At 42.6% G+C, this 20,094-nt stretch overlaps 6 protein-coding genes across 6 annotated transcripts in view; 4 read left to right on the forward strand and 2 right to left on the reverse strand.

Annotated features, from left to right (window-relative positions):
• Positions 1 to 150: 150 nt before the first annotated feature.
• Positions 151 to 8,427, forward strand: LOC133840591 (protein daughter of sevenless). Its single transcript, XM_062272513.1, has 7 exons — positions 151 to 342; positions 4,516 to 4,876; positions 4,939 to 5,648; positions 5,711 to 5,831; positions 5,892 to 6,144; positions 6,208 to 6,805; positions 7,198 to 8,427. The coding sequence occupies exons 1-7, from the start codon at positions 277 to 279 to the stop codon at positions 7,786 to 7,788; spliced, it is 2,700 nt and encodes an 899-aa protein (XP_062128497.1). The 5' UTR covers positions 151 to 276; the 3' UTR covers positions 7,789 to 8,427.
• A 1,033-nt stretch (positions 8,428 to 9,460) lies between these two features.
• Positions 9,461 to 10,681, forward strand: LOC133846387 (enkurin). The gene has a single exon (XM_062281350.1). It carries the CDS (start codon positions 9,582 to 9,584, stop codon positions 10,554 to 10,556), a length of 975 nt encoding a protein of 324 aa, XP_062137334.1. The 5' UTR covers positions 9,461 to 9,581; the 3' UTR covers positions 10,557 to 10,681.
• LOC133846385 (uncharacterized) lies at positions 10,168 to 13,820 on the reverse strand. Its single transcript, XM_062281349.1, has 4 exons — positions 13,679 to 13,820; positions 12,003 to 13,040; positions 11,113 to 11,948; positions 10,168 to 10,961 (listed from the first exon to the last, which is right to left on the reverse strand). The coding sequence occupies exons 1-4, from the start codon at positions 13,716 to 13,718 to the stop codon at positions 10,809 to 10,811; spliced, it is 2,067 nt and encodes a 688-aa protein (XP_062137333.1). The 5' UTR covers positions 13,719 to 13,820; the 3' UTR covers positions 10,168 to 10,808.
• On the forward strand, positions 13,737 to 14,662 carry LOC133846388 (acyl-coenzyme A thioesterase 13). The gene is made up of 2 exons (XM_062281351.1): positions 13,737 to 13,870; positions 14,006 to 14,662. Exons 1-2 carry the CDS (start codon positions 13,784 to 13,786, stop codon positions 14,357 to 14,359), a joined length of 441 nt encoding a protein of 146 aa, XP_062137335.1. The 5' UTR covers positions 13,737 to 13,783; the 3' UTR covers positions 14,360 to 14,662.
• On the forward strand, positions 14,504 to 16,212 carry LOC133846389 (acyl-coenzyme A thioesterase 13). The gene is made up of 2 exons (XM_062281352.1): positions 14,504 to 14,661; positions 14,723 to 16,212. The coding sequence occupies exons 1-2, from the start codon at positions 14,572 to 14,574 to the stop codon at positions 15,062 to 15,064; spliced, it is 432 nt and encodes a 143-aa protein (XP_062137336.1). The 5' UTR covers positions 14,504 to 14,571; the 3' UTR covers positions 15,065 to 16,212.
• Positions 15,436 to 20,094, reverse strand: part of LOC133846384 (peroxidasin) — a 42,111-nt gene continuing 37,452 nt past the window's right edge. Inside the window, exon 9 of the mRNA XM_062281348.1 lies at positions 15,436 to 18,166. Within this exon, the coding sequence (XP_062137332.1) occupies positions 15,496 to 18,166 (2,671 nt within the window). The 3' untranslated portion in view covers positions 15,436 to 15,495. The remainder of the gene's footprint in view (positions 18,167 to 20,094) is intronic.

A 20,094-nucleotide genomic window follows, 5' to 3' on the forward strand; every position in this document is an offset into this window, starting at 1 on the left:
GAACAGACTCATTTCAAAATAATTTTGTACATTCTAAAATCATATTCAGCAATCATCGAATATCGATAATTTAGATCTTCGATGCTAGTTATCGCTGTGTGACCAACTCTGCAACAAGTTTGTAAGCAAGCTATAGTGGCAGAGGTATATTTTAAATTTCATATTGCGGTCACGCTGGTCGCGGTTGATGTGTGCGCGGACAGTGAGTGAAAAAACGAGCTGAAAAATCATAATAAATATAACGCTAATACAACAAACGTGTCGAACAAATAAATAATGGATAGCACATTCCACGAGGGATGGCTTATCAAATCACCGCCCACAAAGCGCATTTGGCGTGCTGTAAGTGCTCCATATCCACATATCCATTGCATGTTGCTGCATTCGAGAGGAGGCAACAAAGCAATTTTTTTCTTGTTAGACCCAAAAACACAAACACATACAAATACCAAATGGTCAGTCAAATGTGCAATCTGCAAGCGCAGCAAACGTTGGGAGAGAAAAATGCATGAACAACAACAATGTTTAACTCTTTTCTTTCCGCTTGTTCTACACTGAGTCATACAAAGCAACGCACAACAGGCAGTGGCATTCTTTTTTCTGTTTTTTTTTTTTTATATACAATTACGTTCAGTGTACATCATCTCAGTGTGTGCGTGTGTAATGGTATGCGTGTGTGTGGCAGTATGTGTGTGTGTGTTTGTATGCGATCATTTGTTTGTTTGTTGTTGTTGTTTTGTGTCCGATAATCATTTTTAATTCATTAATAAGCGGCTGACTGGCTGTGCATGGGTTGCATGGCTGATGATATGAGTTTGTTGTTGTTCTTGTTGTTGCTGCATAGCTTTGGCTTTAGTGGGAAATGCTTGAGAAGTGATTGAAATGCAAACAAGCGAAAAACCGCAAGTTGCAAATTGTGAATGAGCTATTTACGCTAGAGCTGCGCGCTTGTGTGTGTGAGTGTATGCGTGTGCTTCTCTGTTTATGGCGTATTTTACTGTTGTTGCGTTGCTGCCGTGTTTATGTTTGGCTTTTTGGCGTGGGAACATTTTGTGACGCTAGCTGAAGAGAAGAAAAATTGAAAAAAGTTTACGCTTAATTAAATGTTTACCCTGTGCTAACCGTTAAGCGCCGCTAGCTTGGCAGCTTGCTTTGTTGCGTATTAAATTACAACAACGTTGCTGCTGGCAGCGTCGTCGTTTAATCAAATTTACTTCCAAGTAGAAAGTGCTGCCCCAAGGCGATCAGCATGAAGCAGAAGAAGAAGAGGCACGTACAAGCAGGCAGCATATGCCTTGTTTTTCATTTCTTTTTGTTTTGTTTTTTGTTTTTTATGTACATCATAAATACATTCATGCCGAGTCTATACGATAAGCCACACATCATGCAGAATGACGCACTTGTCGCTCAGCTCTGTGCTGTTGTTGTTGTTATTGTTATACTCTGTCTGGGAGCATTATCATTTTGTCAATGCATCTGTAACGCAATGAATAAGGCGTGGCTGTGTTGATAAAGTTGAAATACTCTTTATTAAAAAGGTTTGTTTTTCTGTCTGCAACTGTAGTATAAACAAGAGTTTATCTGCTACGGATATCGTGTCACCTTAGTGCTGGGAACAAATAGGATGTTTATTTATTCGTATTTATATAAACAAAAATTATATTCTAGAAATAGTGTTACCTCAAAATGAAAATGCTTCCTTTTGTACCAACCAAATCTTGATTCCCAATTTTAAATTTAATATTTTGGTCATCTAAATTTGTTAATTATTAATTAGTTTAATACTTGTGGTTTATTTGAGAGAATAAAATATAAATTATAAATACTAACTTCTGATTAAAGCATAATATAGTTAGGAATATTATTTATTATTTTTATACTTAATAATCTTGTTAATACACATATAAATAATTTAAAAAATATAAAAGATCACTTGAGTGCATTTTAAAAATATAAAGATTATTGAACTGAACATTGAAATACGAAAAGTTATTTTTTTTAATGTATTATTTTATTTGATACTAAGAACCTGGGCGAATTAAAAATATTGCAGTCAAAAATTGAGATAGAATTTTCGCACTAAAATTAAATGTTGTGACAGTAATAATCAGTAAATATTTATATGCAAATCAGCAAGAGTATTAAACTGGCGGCTACCCAAAAATTATAACTCTTCTTAAACATTTTTCGTTTATGTTTCCTTACCCAGTTCTGGCAAGCCTTTTATAGGGGCTGTATAATAAATATGTAAACAAATATTCATCCAAACATACGCAGCTAAACATTAGGTATTCCACACGCTTAAAGAAAATTAGCTGAGCATTCTTGTTGTACTATAATTGTTGTTGCTGTTGTTATTGTTGTTGCTTCGCCTCAGGGTGCCAATTTCTCCATGTGGTGCCACTGTGTGCGTGTGTTTGTTGGTGTGTGTGTGTGTGTGTGTATGTGAGTGCGTGTGTGGCATTATGTTTATTGTTTATAATTGAATTAAGCGTGAAACTGTGCAGACAACAATGCAAATTTGTCTGGCAAAAAAAAAACACCAATCAAGCCAGCATTGAAGAGCTATCGCATACCCTTTGATTAATCTGAATAATCATAATAATAATAGATAATAATATTCTCGTATATTGTCAGACGCATGAAGAATGTATTTGTCAGTTGTTTCTTATGATTCAGAAATGATTCCCATGCTTCACATGCATGCATTTTAAATTACGCATAATTCTTGAGTCATTTTCCGATCGCGCCTTCAAGAGATCGACCTGTTGATTGGCGAGGAAGTGAATGCTTCATGGCTGTAGTGCAAAGAGCAACATTTGTGTTGGCATATTTCCAGCTTTTCATCAAAACACTATTCCAAGTATTTTGTTTAGTTTTCTTTATTTCTTCCACGCGGTATAGATTTTCATACTTACGTCTTTAACTTATCGCCAATTGGCTAAAGTGCAACTTTGTTTATTTCAAGGCAAATTTGCTCGTTAATCTTGAAATTTATTTACATTTAAAAGCGAATAAAATTTATATAACTAAGGGTAGATCGACTGTGAAGTAATTCGAATACATGCTTGACATACATACATATGAATGAATGTTAGGATATGAATAAAATTAAGAATTTTCATTAAAAGTTGATTACATTTTGAAGATATATGGGAAATAGATTGTTATTATTTTGACTCCATTAACTTTCTACAAGAAATGCTTATCCTCGAAGTCTTACTAAAATTAGTTTATTTAAATACATTTTGAAAATTCACCGGAGTGGATTATTTTATTACGTTTCATTTATTAATTTGTTTCATTTGTTTATACTATAATAAGTTTATTTAAATACATTTTGAAAATTCATCGGAGTGGATTATTTTTTTAACGTTTAGTTTATTAATTGGTTTAATTTGCTTATACTATAATAAGTTTAATTAAAAGTATATAAAATTTTTCGGATTGGATTATTATTTTGCGATTCATTTGTTTTATTTTTGTGTATCATTTATTGGTTTTTATTTTGAGTTATTATTTATATATTTTTTATTTTTATTAAGCGTATTGCTTTAATTTATTTATTAATTTATTTCAAATGAATCTTAGAAATACATTTTATAATTTAATAATTTGATCAGAACACTCGAAGTCTTCGGGATTTATATTTAATGTATTTTAATTTGATTTGATATTTAAATATTGAGAGGAATCCTTTTTTAAATAATTATTTCTTTGCTCTTAAAGTTAGATTAGTTATTTTATTCAGTTCCGTCAGACGAATTAAAAAGAACATTTTGATGTAGCCGTAGTGTGCACTTATCAGCTATAACACCCTATTATGCACTTGAATACAGGGTATGCATATTAATAATTTGTTGAATGTTTACCAAACTCTCTAGTCGACCATCTGACCTTTGAGACTTGTTTCACGTTTAGTTTTTGCTGCGTTCTTCTTTTGTTTGTACATACGACTTGCTGCTGATATTTTCTTTCAAGAAAACGTAGCTGTTATTTTTATCTGGCAAATCAGTAGATCGTGACCCAGCGAACTTCCGACGTTTTCTTGCGACGCATTTGCAGCGATATTAACTGTCAAAAAAAGTAAAGAAACACCATTGAAGACTATCAGCATTAACTAATTGTTTAGCTGCTGCTGCTGCTGTCAAGAGAGACCGCAATGTGACCTGGATAAGAGAACGACGGATAAAAAGTCAATAGACTCTCGACTCGTGTCCGACGAGTGGGTTAGGTTGGTTGCTTGGTTGTTTGGCAATGCGGTGGGTGTGAGCCGTTGTTGATTACACAAGAAAAATGTCAATGTAAAAGCGATTCGCGGAAAAGCGACGTCGACGTCGACAGCGACGTTGGCAGCGAGTTAAGCGTCGCTTACTCACTACTGCTGCTGATGATAGTCCGTCAGTCTGTGAATGCGACTCGAATCCAACATACACATCCATATTCGAGCTTATCGTGTTTATAATAACTTGTTTTTATCTATTTTTTTTTTTGCAACCATCACACAAATTGCAGCGCTGGCGTCGTCGCTGGTTCACGTTGAAACAGGGCGAGATACCGGAGCAGTTTTGCCTTGAATACTATACGGATCAATACTGCCGTAAGCTGAAGGGTGTCATCGATCTGGATCAATGCGAGCAAGTCGACTGCGGACTGCGACTCGAGAATCGCAAGCAAAAGTTTCAGTACATGTTTGACATCAAGACGCCAAAGCGCACATATTATCTGGCCGCTGAGACGGAGGCAAGCATGCGCGATTGGGTGAACTGCATCTGTCAGGTGTGCCATCTGCATGACACCAAGCAGTCAAATGAGCTACCACTGGGTGCCACAGCCACAGCAACGCCCACAGCAGCCGCAACTACAGCGCCAACAGGTAAGTTTTAGTGTACAACCACTTTCACTTGACAAATTACTGACAACTTTTTGCATTTGCAGCCGATGAGAATCGCAGTGCACAGCAACATACAAGCTCCAGCGGCGCCTTGAGCAACTCCACGCAAAACACAACAACAACCTCGCTGCATTCGTCGGCCAGTTCGCTGCTGCGTCAGCGGCCATCGGCGGCGGTCATCGATCAGCAGCCGCAGAGCAGCTTGCAGCAGCTGCACAACAACAACTCTGACTCGGTTTACGTTAATACGGACTACAACAATCGCGAGACCTTGCTCTGCGACGCGCACTTCGATCAGCAACAGTTGCTGTCGGCTGCCCAACAACAGCCGCCGCCTTCGCCCGCCACGGCGCTCTATTTGAATCAGAGTGCGTTGATACAGGCTCAAGCCCAGGCAGCAATTGCTGAGCAACAGCAGCAACAGGCTGCTCGCTTGGCTGTCAATGCCAATGGTGTGGTGAGGAAGCTGCCCGAGCATTTGGTGCTCACACAACAGACGCTGGCTGAGGCCATGGCACATCAGCACAGCAGTGTGCAAGCGTCGCCGGCATTGAGCACCGCCTCGGGGCCGTATATACCGATTAGCGAGTGCTTCACGGGCAGTCCCAAGCTGCTGCCGGATGGCCATGCGCTGGCGGGTGCACTGAACAATTTGGATCCCAAATTCTATGATACGCCGCGCAGTCACAACAACATTGGTCTCAATCTGACCAACGATCAATCCTACTCACCTAAAATAACCAATTGCAGTTTGGTAAGTGTTTAGAAGACTTTGCTCTTGGCAACTAACTGATTCGTTTTGATGTTGTTTTGCAGCAACAATTGGCCAATGCCAACAGCAACAAACAGCGTAGTCAACGCTCAGATTCGGACTCGGAGAGCGTTTTCACCGACGATGACGAGTGGGCACATCCTTTGCCACTCCGCGAGAATGTTGGTAAGTAGAGCAAAACTCTTAAAAGTTATCTAGCTTTTACTAAAGATTTGACTTTTTCAGATCGCAGCACGCGTCCCTCGGACAGCTCCATTGAGAACGAATCGTTTGTGCTGACATATTCTCAGCGATTTTCAAAAATGCCTGAGGATGGCGCTGCCTTGGCGACCACAGCAATTGATAAGCATGGTAAATTAATTAGCAGCCATGCCACAGCTGCTGCCGATGGCGCCGGTGAGCATCATACGCTCGAGAAGCTGGCCAAGGTGCTGAAGAACAAAAACAATCTCATACTGGACTTTAAGGAGAATGAAAAGTAAATACATTGAACTACGACTTGTGAAGTTTTCCATTTCATATTATGTTTTTTACTTTGCAGACTAACGCGCGATTTGCCGCAGCTGTCGGATACGGAGAACACATCGCCTGCGATTGTTGCCACACGCCATGCGAATTCCTCGTTGATCGAAGAGAGTTATGACATTCCACGTTCCCATCAGCTGCCCTACTGTAACTTGGGCCAGCTGCTTGGCGAGCGTCCTGTGACCAGTCCGCACAATTCCAATCCCATTGCTGCCTCCACACCGAATCTCATGGCTGATGCCAGCGCTGCAGCGCTAGTTAATCCCAGCCCGGCCACATCGCACACTGTCACCGCTACCAATTCACCGACAAGTGCTCGCACATTGCCACGCCCACATTGTTATACAAATGCAGCGCCCACACGTATGGAAGGCAATGTGTTTCGGTATGATTTCATTGAGCAAACCGATTGTCCACCTGTTAATCGCAAACTGAAGCCGAAGCCGGCAGAGTTAACGCACAAGGCGAGTGTGGAGGATAAGCCGCCAGAGGAGTTTCCCGCTAAGCCGCCAGTGTGTTCCATGGAGCAGCTGAGCAGCAAATTGGGTGCCACAAAGCTGCAGTCTGGCGTGGCGCCGCCCAGCGTGGATCGCAAGTGTAAACCCATACACAAGGTAAGCAGTTGATAAAGAAATGATATAAGTAACGGAGATAATGGGGAACTTAGTCTAAATTTATTAATTGCTAATGAAGTGACCGCATATATAATTGCATTCAAGTAATTAATTATGGCATTCGAACATCATTAGAAATAACTTAATTGCAAGAAGTTCTTTGACTCTTCAGAAGAATTTAAAGTCTTCGACCTACGATTAACAAAATTTGCTGTCTGAACCAATCGCTTTCGATGATTGTTTTAAAGCAATTATTTCTTGCTTATAACATTGAAAGAAAAATTAAGCTAAAACCATTATGAAATTTATTTTAAACGATTCGGCTAGCCAGCTATTTCTATAAATGATTATAAATTATGTGGCTTCTGTTAATCTCTCTACTTTCCTTTTAGATGGGTTCTTCGGCAACCATGTCAGCGGCCATGCGTCGTTCCTCGGGTGCGCCGCTATCGATGGTGCTGCCCCATGAGACGGATGTGCATTCGCCAGCTGCTGCGGGCTATTTCCATGAGACACGCACGCTGCCGCGTCAACAGCATCGTCAGCATCCCAACAGCCCGGGCAGTCAATCAGTGCAACATCAACGCACCGCCTCCGCCGCTGCAGCCATGACATCCACATCGGCAGCAGCAGCTGCGGCTGCAGCAGCGGCCGCGGCGATGAAGCAACAACATCAGCAGCAGGCAACAAGTCAACAGCAACAGTCGGAGCACAAGTTGCAGTACTTTGATCTGGATGTGACTAACAAGCCGCCGCTGCTCAATCGCCAGAGCATGAGTGTGGGCAATCTCTATACGCAGGGCGGCACAGCGGTGGGCGGTGCTGGTGTGCGTCTGGGGGCAACGGATGCGGCGGCTGTGCGCGCCCCAGTTAAGAGCAGCGTTGTCTACAACTCGGTGGACTTTGTCAAGACGGAGGCGTTTAAGCGCATACGCGAGGAGCGCAACAAGGAGAGCAGCGAGAGTGGCAGCGGCAACAAGTAATGAGCAAACCAGCTGCGCTCTCCGCTTCCGAATCTTCCACATGACTCACATGATTAATGTGCAATAATAAGCGTCATTCGGATCTATTTTTTTGTAGTGCCTATATAAATGCTGTCAACACAGTGCAAATTCTACGTGGCTTTGACGTATTCGTATTCATATTGAAACGTCTACAAATACACCCATGAACCCCTCATATACATCCATATCCATATACATATATATATATACATATTTACCTAGAGATTTAAGTGATTGTATTAAGTACCGAGTCTTTGTGCCTAATTGGCGTGCTTTTTAAATGCTGCTGTGTCGTCTCTCTAGAGATGATGATGATGATGTCTTTGTCCTTTGTCAGCGTGCTTCCAACATTTCCTCCTCCCCTTCCCCAATGTGGACACACAGTTAATTAGTAGTATAAAGCATTCATAATCAAAATACTTGTAACTTTAACGTTTTTAGTGCTATTTTTTATGTACACATACAACAAACACACACACACGAAAATCTACTATTTATATACAACACGAATTTTTTACAATAACGAATTATATACAATTATTATGTAAGTGTAACTCGTGTGCGACACAAGCTGTGGCTTGATATTGTGCTTTAATAAATCTTTTTTAACATTATAAACTTTGTACTGTTGTGTTTTGTCTTTATCAAACAATTAGTTTTCTAGCTAGTGCAAATCAGTGAAAGATGACTTGGCGCCATCTATTGTGAAGTACACGCAATTAAAAGTTTTCTTCAAAATTTGAATTATAAGCAAAAAGCATTTATTGAAGTATATTGCTGTAAGGCAAAATAAAATACTTGAAATTGCCACTAAATACGTTCACACATAGTATAAAATACTATGGTATTTTCTTTAAGCGGTTTATTTTGCTACCAGGCGAACAGGAATCAGCAGCAAGCAGCAAACATTGTAGAGGGCGCCACATTTAAAGTGGAGGAATTGAAAAGTGAGCGAGCAGCTGCCTTGGCTGAATTTCAACTTACTGCATTTTATGTTCACTTGGTGTTTTTCGCTATTGATTTCTTTCATCTAAGCATACACAATCAGCACACACACACCACCATTTGTCATCAACAGTGCAAAATCAATTTTAGATGCTATCCGCACTGTATGTTGTATTAAAGTGAAATAAAAATGGGGTGATTCTGTTTTTGCCATTTATGAGTATGTAATTCATTATTGACTTAAAATTATTTTTAACGTCGACGATCTTATTAAGCTAAAAATAACTATATTTTACTTAACACTGTTTCCTTTAAGAACTTGTTACACAAATGAATATACATACATATATATGAATATATGTTAGACTATTTTTAAATACTGAAACTGTCGAATTAGAAACTGTTAAAATTTGTACGATATAATATGCAGTTTTTGAAATAAAACTCAATAATAATTACTGGGACTTTAAGCTTTATTACAAATTAGTAGTTTATTTTGAGTTATTCGTCTTTAAAGCGAAATTTTAAACTTTAGTATTCAATTGACAGCTTATAAAATATGTGTCTTCATTACAAGCTAAGCTTTAAGAATAGTTCAAAACCTGAATTTCACATTTCAAAGGTTGCTAAAGCAACAGCAACTTAATTATTATGGCAACGAATTTTCGAAATGTCTGGAAACCTGGCAACGAAAACAGCGTCTTCTATGCCACACGTACATATTGTAATCGGGTAGTCTACATAGCAAAACTTATAAAAATATTTTCACAAAACTTCCATACTAAAAGATCAAAGTTAGGTGGCTGCTTTGAAGGAAGACTGAAACCATGTCACTGGTCTACATTACACATCACAACGAGAACATCTTCAATGTGGAACGCGAGCCGGAAAAATCACAAGACGCAAAGGGTCGCGCCCCACAGGCTCAGGCTCAGGCAACGCAGGATTATGGCAAGCACAACACTGAAGAGATGGCAGCTCGCTACGCCAAGGAGCTGCGCGACCGTCTCAATGTGGAGTACAAGAAGCATTCGGTGGTGATGCTGAAGGATGGCGTGCGTCTGCTGACGGATGCCAAGAAGTCCCATCATCGCACCATGGGCTGTGCCAATGTGCCACTCGATCCACCGTGCGCCTTTCTGCGCAAGAATCAAGGCGTCAAATGGCGTCGCGAGAATCTTCACGTTTGTCCCAAAGGTGCCCACATGCCTCCGCTGCCCGAATGCGGCAAGAAGGAGAAAAAGTCCGATATGGTACCGAACTTTGTGCTCCGGAATATTCGTTGTGCTCGCAGTACTGTGCGTTGTCCACCGCCGCCACGCTACGTGGACACACCTTGTGGCACGCGTCAGAATCTGCTCAACTCTGGTCTGGTGCCGCAGTACGTGTGCCGTAAGGATTTTGGCCAGGTGCCCGTCTATATACACAAGACTAAGAAGATGCTGACAGAGGCGCATGATGTTTGCTGCAAGGAACAGCGACGCCTCGCCGAACTTTGTGGTGGTCTCAAGGCGTCGAAATCCTTGTCCGCTCAGAAGCTGCAACAGTCACAGGCGGCCAAAAGTGGTCCACCCGATATGCCCGGCATGCGTGTGATGGATCAAGCGGAACGCAATGAGCTGCTTGTAGGATTGCGGGCACATCTGAACGAGATGACCAAGAGCTATCAGTCCATGTCGTTGCTCATCGACAGCGAGAACAAGCGTCAACGCAAGGGCAAACTGGAGAGCGATCTGCGACAGCTCGAGCAGGATATTCTGCTGCTCGAAACGAGTCCCATTATTTATGTTTCGCTGTACTAAACCTAATTATTGCTTAAACATTTAAGTGCACTTGCAAACATACAAAAAAAACACATTCATTCTCACACACACACGTTTACATTCTAAAATTCAGTTGAATAAATTGAAAACAGGCGTGTGCTAAATTCCGTTGCCTAAACAATTTCGCAAAGGTTTTAGCCACAGTAGAAAAATGCATAAAAAATTGGGTTTTTAGTTTTGTTTTTGCGGAATTGTTTTGGCATCGAAATTTGGACTCGCTTTGTCTCATGTTTATGCATCACACAGTTCCATGATGAATGCTCCATGACAGTAGGGACAAACTAAGCGACTGCCAGGCTCATAAAGTTCCAGCAACAGTTGCTGTTCCATCAACGCCTGGCGACCACAGAGAGTGCAGTAATGTGTCTCCAACTCGGGGAGAAGCTGTATAAGGGTAAAGATAATAAATTAGTGAAGTAACAATTTGAGACAACTAAATTATATGCATTGAATATCGGTTTTATGCCTGATTTACTAAAAGTGTTTAGCAAAATATGGCTTATTTATATTCCATGACTGCTTAAACTAAACTTACCTCCACAAATGAAATGCAACAGCGTTTTGACTCCTGATTGGCATCAAGTTTAGGAGGTTTTCCCAGCTTCTGCTGCACCGCATTAAAGTGCACCTCAATTAAATCCAAAAAACGTTTGATGATCGTATTGATAGGCTGTTCCTTCACCAGCAGCTCCTCCAGCTGCTGCTTGATACGCAGCATCTCTTGCAACAGGCATTGGGATGCCTTGGTTTGGAAAGGCGTTAGCTTAGCCAGACCAGTCAAATACTGTAGACGCAAACGGATATGAGTTATAGTCAAAATGGACAACAGCAGCTTCATTTCCATTTCACAATACTCTTTCGTCTGATATTGCTGCACATGTTGGAGTGCATCCATGACATGATACTTCAGCTGCAGCTGTTGCTGTTGCATGAGCGTGACTAGCTCACCGACGACATGAGACTCGCAGGAAACAAATTTGATAAACTTTTCCATGTCGTGACGATTGAAAATCTGCAGACGCACATCGCTCAACAGATCCTTGTAGCGATTGATGGGTTCGTTGTTTGAAAGCAATTCAGTGAGTTTTGCTAAGGAATCGTCCTTACTCAGTTTGCCCACGTTGACCGTGAGCTCGCGACGCAGCAACTTGTTGTCAAGCATATATTCTTTGTTGCGTACAAAAAGTAGTGTTAGCAGATTGCTGTGCGGACTATTGAAGATGCCCATGGCACCAAAGGTCTCCACATCGTCTACCTCAATCAGCTGCTTGCTCACACTTAGCTGAGCTGCCTTGTGTTGAAGTTCAATGCGATAGAGTGGGCCACGTGCCGTGCCCAGCGCATAGCTTGAGTTGCCAATGCTTGAAAAACCTGGGAAAATAATGCAAATTAATTTAGGAATTTGTTAGCTGGCCAAACACTCACCTGTTATCTTAATGCCTCCCACTAGGAAACGTGTCTCCAGCCAGTTCTCTCCACCTGGAAGTTGTGGCATGCACCAGACGAGCAAATGTGCGCCCTTGCAGCAGGCAATGTAGTAGCATTTGCGTTCGTCGCAACGCGTTATCACCGCCTGCTGCAGTGCCATTTGATCGGGACGCAGCCACAGTGGTTTCACTAACTCCATGCCGCCCTCATCGTTCCCGTTGAATCTGTAGAGATGCACCTGACCGCTGATGTCGCCCACCAGCAGCAAATCCTCAAACACATGCATATAGCAGATGCGATCCAGCAGCGTGTGCAGCTCGCAATATGCTTGCACTGTTTGTGCATCGCCACTCAAGCTGAGCGTCCACAAACTGCCCACCGCAGTGCCCAGCACCAGCACGTGATTCCCATTGTCCGACTCTAGTGAACGCCAGGCAAACATTGTAATCCAGCTGCGATCGATGAATGCCTGAAAGCGTCGAAATGTATCGATTTTATCCGGAGCCACTTCGAAAGGCGGCTGCAGCTCATCTCGGAACGTGGCGGATATATCATGTTGTTCGTAGTAATGCCAGAATGGTTGCTGTGCCTTTTTGGTGATTAACTCTAGGGATCCATAGCTGTTCAGAAAGGCCAACAGCATGTTGCCATTGGGCAGCGGTTGTGGCGACCATTTGGCAGCCAACAGCGTGGAGTCGGCCACTTCCTGTACCGAGATGCCGGATCCATAACAAGGATCCAGACTCAACTGTTGCACCTCCAAGGCATTGCAACTGTTGTAAATGTGCTCCACATTCACCTGTTGCACCAGTTTATCCAGCGGACGTGCTTTTGTGTTCAATTCGAAGCCAGCGACTACATAGGGCAATGGCATCTGATAGTTTATTCTGTCGATCAACTCGAGTGTAATCAGTTCCGTCTTGGAGCCAATCAGCGCAATGCGATCGCCATCAGTTGTGTGGCATATAAAGTCCCGGGCATTATCCTGTCGCAGATCATCTCTGGCAAGTTGCTGAAATTTCAGCACAATGTCGTCTGAGAAAGCGAGAAGTAATTAGATGCGAAATTACTTAAAGAGTTTCGTATTTATAAAGCATGCGTATAATTTAATATGATTGCCTTAACAACTAAATTTTTTTAGCTTCTTCTATAGGGAACTTATGACAATGGACTATGGACCACCCAGCTTTGCAAATAATTTTGCATTTTCTTTAAAATTCTATTTATAATTCTGAATTAATATTCATTTAAATAAATGGTTTTTATAGTTTAGAATTAATCATAAATATTATGTCTGTGGGAAGTGCTGTTCTCATAGTCCGAGTTAATGGGTGCAATATTTATATTGTATCTGATAGATTTGTATCACTTCAATGTTCTGATTAGTAATAATATGTTTAGTATTAACTTGTTGAGTAAACAATTAGCATAGCCTTGGTATCGCGACACGTTTACAACCCCATTTTTGCCTTGTTTATTCAGTTTCATTATCACAATCCGCACAATTGCCGGCAGACGCAGACGCGGACAGCGCGAGCAAAACAAAAAGGCCAAAATTACACATGGCCAAGTCTAGACAATTTATTTGATGTCTCGTACATAGATTTCATAACCCATTCATTCACATTTACGAGCATATATAGTATATATTATAGCTTAACGCTTGCGCTCACCTTTCTCATCGCCAGCGCTTGTCTCAGTAGTTTTTCTCATTTCGGCGTGAAGAGTTCTGCTCCGCTAGTGAAATAGTCAAAAGAGGCAATACAAAAACAAACACTATGGCAGCCAAACGCGGTGTAGAAATGGTCAAACAAGTGGCCGAATTTCTTTCCAAAGGATCCAGCTTCGATCGGGTGACACAAATGGTAAGTTTAAAGTTTTTTGTTGCACACAAACACAATGTGAAATACGCAAAACGACGCGCAAAACCAGCTGACTAAATCTATCGATATTATGTAAGTTTCGACATATCGATAACGCGCCATAATTGAATTTTGCAGGTGAAAATAACGGCTGGCGGCGATGGACGCGCTGTGGGGGAATTCACAGTGGCAGCCGAGCATTTGAATCGCATGGGATCTTTACACGGTGGTTTAACAGCTACTATTCTAGATAACGTCACTACCTATGCCCTCATGTCCAAGGGTTCACACCCGGGTGTTAGTTCCAGCCTCAATGTAAGCTATCTGGCTGCCGCAAGACCCGGCGATGTAGTCGAAGTAGACGCCAATACTTTACATGCAGGTCGCAAAATGGCGTACATTGAGTGTGAATTGCGAATCAAGGCAACTGGCAAAGTCATTGCCAAAGGCGGACAAACTAAATACGTGGACATGGACACTAAACTGACGTAAAAGTGCTAGTCATCGTATTCGAATAAATATATAGACAAGAGTAATACTATTTTATTATGATTTTCTTATCTTCACAACTGACGTCACATACGACAAACAATCTGCTTTATTATTGTACTATGCACGAATATCGATAGTTCAGTTATCGACTGACAGCTGTTGAGTGTGTTTGCGTTTTCTCTGTTGTGTACACGTTTCGTAACAATTCCGAAATGGGAACTCGCAAAAAGGGACTGGAATTTGCCAAGCACATCAGCGAAATTATAGCCAAGGCAACAGGATTCGAAAAGCACTTGGAAAAAGTATGAATTGACTATAAACCAAATGTGGTTGTCATTCAAAAATGTGCATTTTTGTTGATAGGTGAAAATTATTGGCGGTGGCGATGGAGTTTGCACCGCAGAGTTCACAGTGGACAAGGAGCATCTCAACAAGGGCGGCGGTTTGCATGGCGGCTACATGGCAACACTGGTGGACATGGTGACCACCTATGCACTGATGTCAAAGCCCTGCCATCCAGGCGTATCGGTGGACATTAATGTCAGTTACTTGAAGGGAGCACGGATTGGCGACGAAGTTGTTATCGAGGCTAATACGCTGCGTGCTGGCAAGAATCTCGCGTATATCGATTGCGTGCTGAAACATAAGAAAAACAACGCTGTGATTGCCAAGGGCACACACACCAAATACGTGAACTTTGAGTAGTATGTGTGTGTGAGTTCTGTGACAACCCAACAAGCCAGGAGGCGGGAGTATCGCATAATAATCGCATTCGAGTTCGCAAACGATATGAGCAGGGAAAATATCGCAAAACTATCGTACTAACCCATGAACTGAAACAGGTTGCTATTTAATGTGCTTTATTTATTACATGTGTAGCAGTAAATGTTAAGTTTAATTCTTTGTTAATTAATTAATTGCTTTTGCTCTTGCTTTGTGTGATCGAGTGAGTGTGTGTGTGTGCGTTATCGATTAGGATTATTAGTCGGATGCGTTCCAATGTAATGTCGTCTTCTGTGAAGGAACTGATCCTTCAATTGGGAAATTGGATGTGGCTACTAAGAATTAAGGGGCTGTTCTTTTTTTTTTGGTTTGAATACTTCGTTAAGTCGATATGCAAAATGTGCCGGCGTCGCTCAATTCACCACCGGCTTGGCAGCACTCTTTGAGCTGGGCATGATGGGGCAGTGTGGACAACACGCTTCGGGAGGAGTCAGTGGCTCAATGCCAGGCGGGCAACTGACCTCGCCGCACTGTTGACGCAAGCAATTGACCTGGCCGTGGAAGCAATTGCACTTGGTGCACACATCCGGCGTCCAGACTTCGTTGTTCAGCCTGGTGGTGCCATTGTCATCGACGCAGTGGCTACGCTTGGGCTTCACAGCCGCCGCAGGAGCTTGGGCAGCGGGCGCTAGCTGAACAATCTGTGGCACTGGTTCGGCCTCCTCGAGTTTGCGCAATTTCTTGTGCAACTTCTTTAGCTCCTTCTGGAAGCTACCGATGAGCTCTTCCAAGCCGCTCACACGTTCCTCGTTCACCTGGTACAGTGCCTCCAAGGCGCTGTCATAGCTCTCGGGAGTGGGCACCTCCTGTTCCAGTTGCTGCACGTTACGTTTGCTGCGCTGACTACGCTTGGTGTAAGTCTGCGGGATATATTTGTCAAAGATGGATGGCAGACTGTTGCATCTGCTGCATTCCTGCCACAGATACAAATTGATGCCGGGTATATCCTCGCACTGCTTGTAGCCACCCTGATGTTTGGCCAGTATGAACACATTCTCGGTCATCTCCTCGAAATTGTCGCCCACATCGCACAAGACGCGTCCCAGGTTCGACTGCTTGATCTGCACCAGCTGTTCGGGCAGAAAGACGCCCGGATTCTCATAGTAGAAGCGGTCGCCATCGCGCAAACGACGGAACTGTTCCACGAGCAGACACTGGAAGAGTTTTCCCACCTTGCCTCCCTCCACTTGATCCTCCAGAATGCCGCCCAGCCAGACATCAATGTTATCCGGATGCCCATAGAGTTCACGCAGTTTTTGCCTAATGTCCGCATTGGTAATCTCGCCAGCCAAGTCGTCAAAGTCCGTGGCGACAGTCAGATTACAAAACTTGCGATAGACATTGTAGCCGGGAATACCGTGATCTCGACCACGTTGTACATTGATGGCAGCCAAATCGAGAGCAACCGCATGCGCTGTCTGGAAGAGCTTCTCTGTGAGCTCGGTGTTCAGGTTCTGATCGGGCAACTTGAGCTTGGCGGGCACAGCGAGCATGCCACGCAGCAATGGATCAACGCCACCTTCGTAGGCCAGACGCCAGGGTGCAAAGAAGGCCTTGTGCAGCTGCAGATGTCCCTGGGGTATGGGCTGGAAGCTGGAGTTCAAACGATGCAGTATGGGATTGATGATGGTGTGGCCAAATCGCAGCGCCGCGGTGGCAAACTCATTTGCAATGCTTGGATTGATTTGTGGATCGTAGCCACGATACTCGCCCAGCATTTCCATGCCACTCTCGCCCACAATCAACGGCAGCCACTGCTTGTACGTGATGTGCTGCATCTGGGCACCCACAACCTTGCGTGCCTCCTGATAAAGAGTGTCGCCATCCCAGTGCGGATTAATCTCACGCAGTTTACTTGCAATGCGATTGTGTTCACGCATCCAGATCGTGTGCATGGCCAGTAGGCCAACTTGCTCGTTAACTCTGATGTCGCCCGAAACAAAGCAATTCATTTGATTCTCATCCAGATTGCGTCGACAGTCCATGCCATCCTGTGGCGCAGCAAACGGCAACATATCCTTCTGATTGGGGAAATGCACACCGACACGCAGCAGTCCCTCATCGGAGCTCAAATTGCGTAGCTCCTGGGCAAAGGGTGTGCTGTAGCCATAGACCTGTGAGGCATCGATGTACGAGGTCAGTTGATTGATCTGCTCGCGATGCTGCACGCCATCAAAGAAGAGCGACGTCATGCCGGAGCCACAGATGGCACTGGAACGCACCACATCGATGCAGCGACGATTCTTCACGCGCGGATCATTCGGTGGCACCTCGATGGGGTAACACGGCGGGGCGAATTCACATGTCTTCTTGCAGTCGATGCCATCCCAACTCTCCGAGCTCACCGAGGGTATAGCATGATCCAGATCGTGATCGAGAAACTGTCCCCATTGCATGACCATGTGGGTAATACGCGTGTCCGGTGTTATTTCCTTGGTGGACACCACAGAGGTTGACACAAGACGCGCACTTGGCTTCGGATGTCCCGCATACATGCGTCCCTTTGTCCAGCCCACGGGCATGCTGAAGCCGTTCTCGTAAATGGGCGGCGCCAGGCGACGGAAAGCAGTCAGCGAGGCGCCCCAGGTGGGATGCATCAGATTGTTGCAGGTGCCCTCGATGCTGCGGTAACGTGAATGGAAGCACATGTCCGTGCAGTTGGGCATCTCGCGATGCTCCATGCAACCGGATAGCTCGGCCACCAAGTGCAAATGCTCGCGTGACAACAGATCCCTGAACTCGTACTGTTCGCTCTCCATGCTCAGATTCTCACCACGTTGCACATGCTTCCTTATGTTCACCAAGGTGCGCTCGTAGATCTCGGCAGCGCGGGCCAACTGTCTTGCCTGGCCAGTGGGGAAGCGGAAGACGCGAAGCAGTTCACCAAAGTTGGGAGGTGTTCCCTTGGAGCGATTGGAAAAGAGCATGTCCAGCGTGTTGTTGATGGCCACATCAATCTCCTTGGCTGCCTCGGCAAAGGCAATGCGCACGTAACGATCGCCGGGTGCCAGATCCACATTGTTTCTGGGAAGGATAGAAGGAGAGACCAAGTTAGATGTAAGTATCTGAGAAATTACTTAATCATGAGAAATTTGAGTATAACGATGTAATATTTTTTATTAGACAAAGTTTAATAGCTAAGTTTCACCTTAGAACTACGTAATATTGAAATTAAAGTATTTGTAATTTCTTACTACTTAAGTAACAAATATTGTCGAGTGTGCTCGATTATATGATACTTGATACGCATTTTAATAAATGAACAAGTAAGAAAGTTACAGTCGAGTGTGCTCGACTGTGAGATACCCGCTACCCATTTTTAATAAAGGCAAAATATTGCGGTATCATTTTCAAAATATACCGAATATACTGCAAAAATACTAAAAATATACCAAATAGTATATTTGGTATATCGACATAGCACCGCATTCAAAATATACCATAGACGGTACAATATACCAGATTGTCAGCCAAAGCAACTCAGACCCTAGTAAGTAAGCGTTTTTGCCCATTCAAAAGTATTTCTTTAATAACTTCGACAATTTTTATCTGATCGCAACCAAATTTTCAGGAATCATAACTACTATAGTTATTATTGTATGTAGCAAAATTCGTAACTCTAGCTTTAAAATTACGCTTGTTATTCGATTTTTTTGATTTGCGGGGGCGGAAGTGGGCGTGGCAAAAATTTGAAACAAACTTGATCTGCGTGCAAACATAACAAATGCTGTCGAAAAAAAATTATAGCTCTATCTCTTATAGTCTCTGAGATCTAGGTGTTCATACGGACGGACGGACAGACACACAGACGGACAGACGGACAGACGGACAGACAGACAGACGGACATGGCTAGATCGTCTCGGCTGTTGACCCTGATCAAGAATATATATACTTTATAGGGTCGGAGATGCCTCCTTCTATAATATAAGTTATAATACCCTTCTACCCTATGGGTAGCGGGTATAAAAACAATGCTATTCTTAAAATATACCAAATAATATACACCAAAAATCCATCGAAGGTCATATTTGGTATATCGATGAAGTACTATATTCAAACGAGGTAGGTTTTAATTATTCACATATTTTTATTTCACAAAAGAATTTTCTTTTTTGGCTTATATGAACTCAACAATATTAATTTCTTTGAATAAATTGACTTGTTTATATTGTTGTTTTATATTGTTAAACGCCTAAATAACCATTTTATTTTGATCGTTAAATTATAAAAACAAGTAAGAAAGTTACAGTCGAGTGTGCTCGACTGTGAGATACCCGCTACCCATTTTTAATAAAGGCAAAATATTGCGGTATCATTTTCAAAATATACCGAAAATACTAAAAAAATACTAAAAATATACCAAATGGTATGTTTGGTATATCGATACAGCACACCATTCAAAATATACCATAGACGACACAATGTACCAGATTGTCACCCAAAGCAACTCAGACCCCTAGTAATTAGGCGTTTTTGCCCATACAAAAGTATTTCTTTAATAACTTCCACAATTTTTATCTGATCGCAACCAAATTTTAAGGAATCATAACTTCTACAGTAATTATTGTATATACCAAAATTCGTAGCTCTAGCTTTAAAATTACACTTGTTATTCGATTTTTTTGATTTGCGGGGGCGGAAGTGGGCGTGGCTAAAATTTGAAACAAACTTGATCTGCGTGCAAACATAACAAATGCTGTCGAAAAAAAATTATAGCTCTATCTCTTATAGTCTCTGAGATCTAGGTGTTCATACGGACGGACGGACAGACACACAGACACACAGACGGACAGACGGACAGACGGACATGGCTATATCGTCTCGGCTGTTGACGCTGATCAAGAATATATATACTTTATAGGGTCGGAGATGCCTCCTTCTACCTGTTACATACATTTCCTGCCGGCACAAAGTTATAATACCCTTCTACCCTATGGGTAGCGGGTATAAT

Source organism: Drosophila sulfurigaster, chromosome 3 (genome assembly GCF_023558435.1).
Source record: "Drosophila sulfurigaster albostrigata strain 15112-1811.04 chromosome 3, ASM2355843v2, whole genome shotgun sequence".
In the NCBI taxonomy this organism is placed as follows: domain Eukaryota; kingdom Metazoa; phylum Arthropoda; class Insecta; order Diptera; family Drosophilidae; genus Drosophila; species Drosophila sulfurigaster.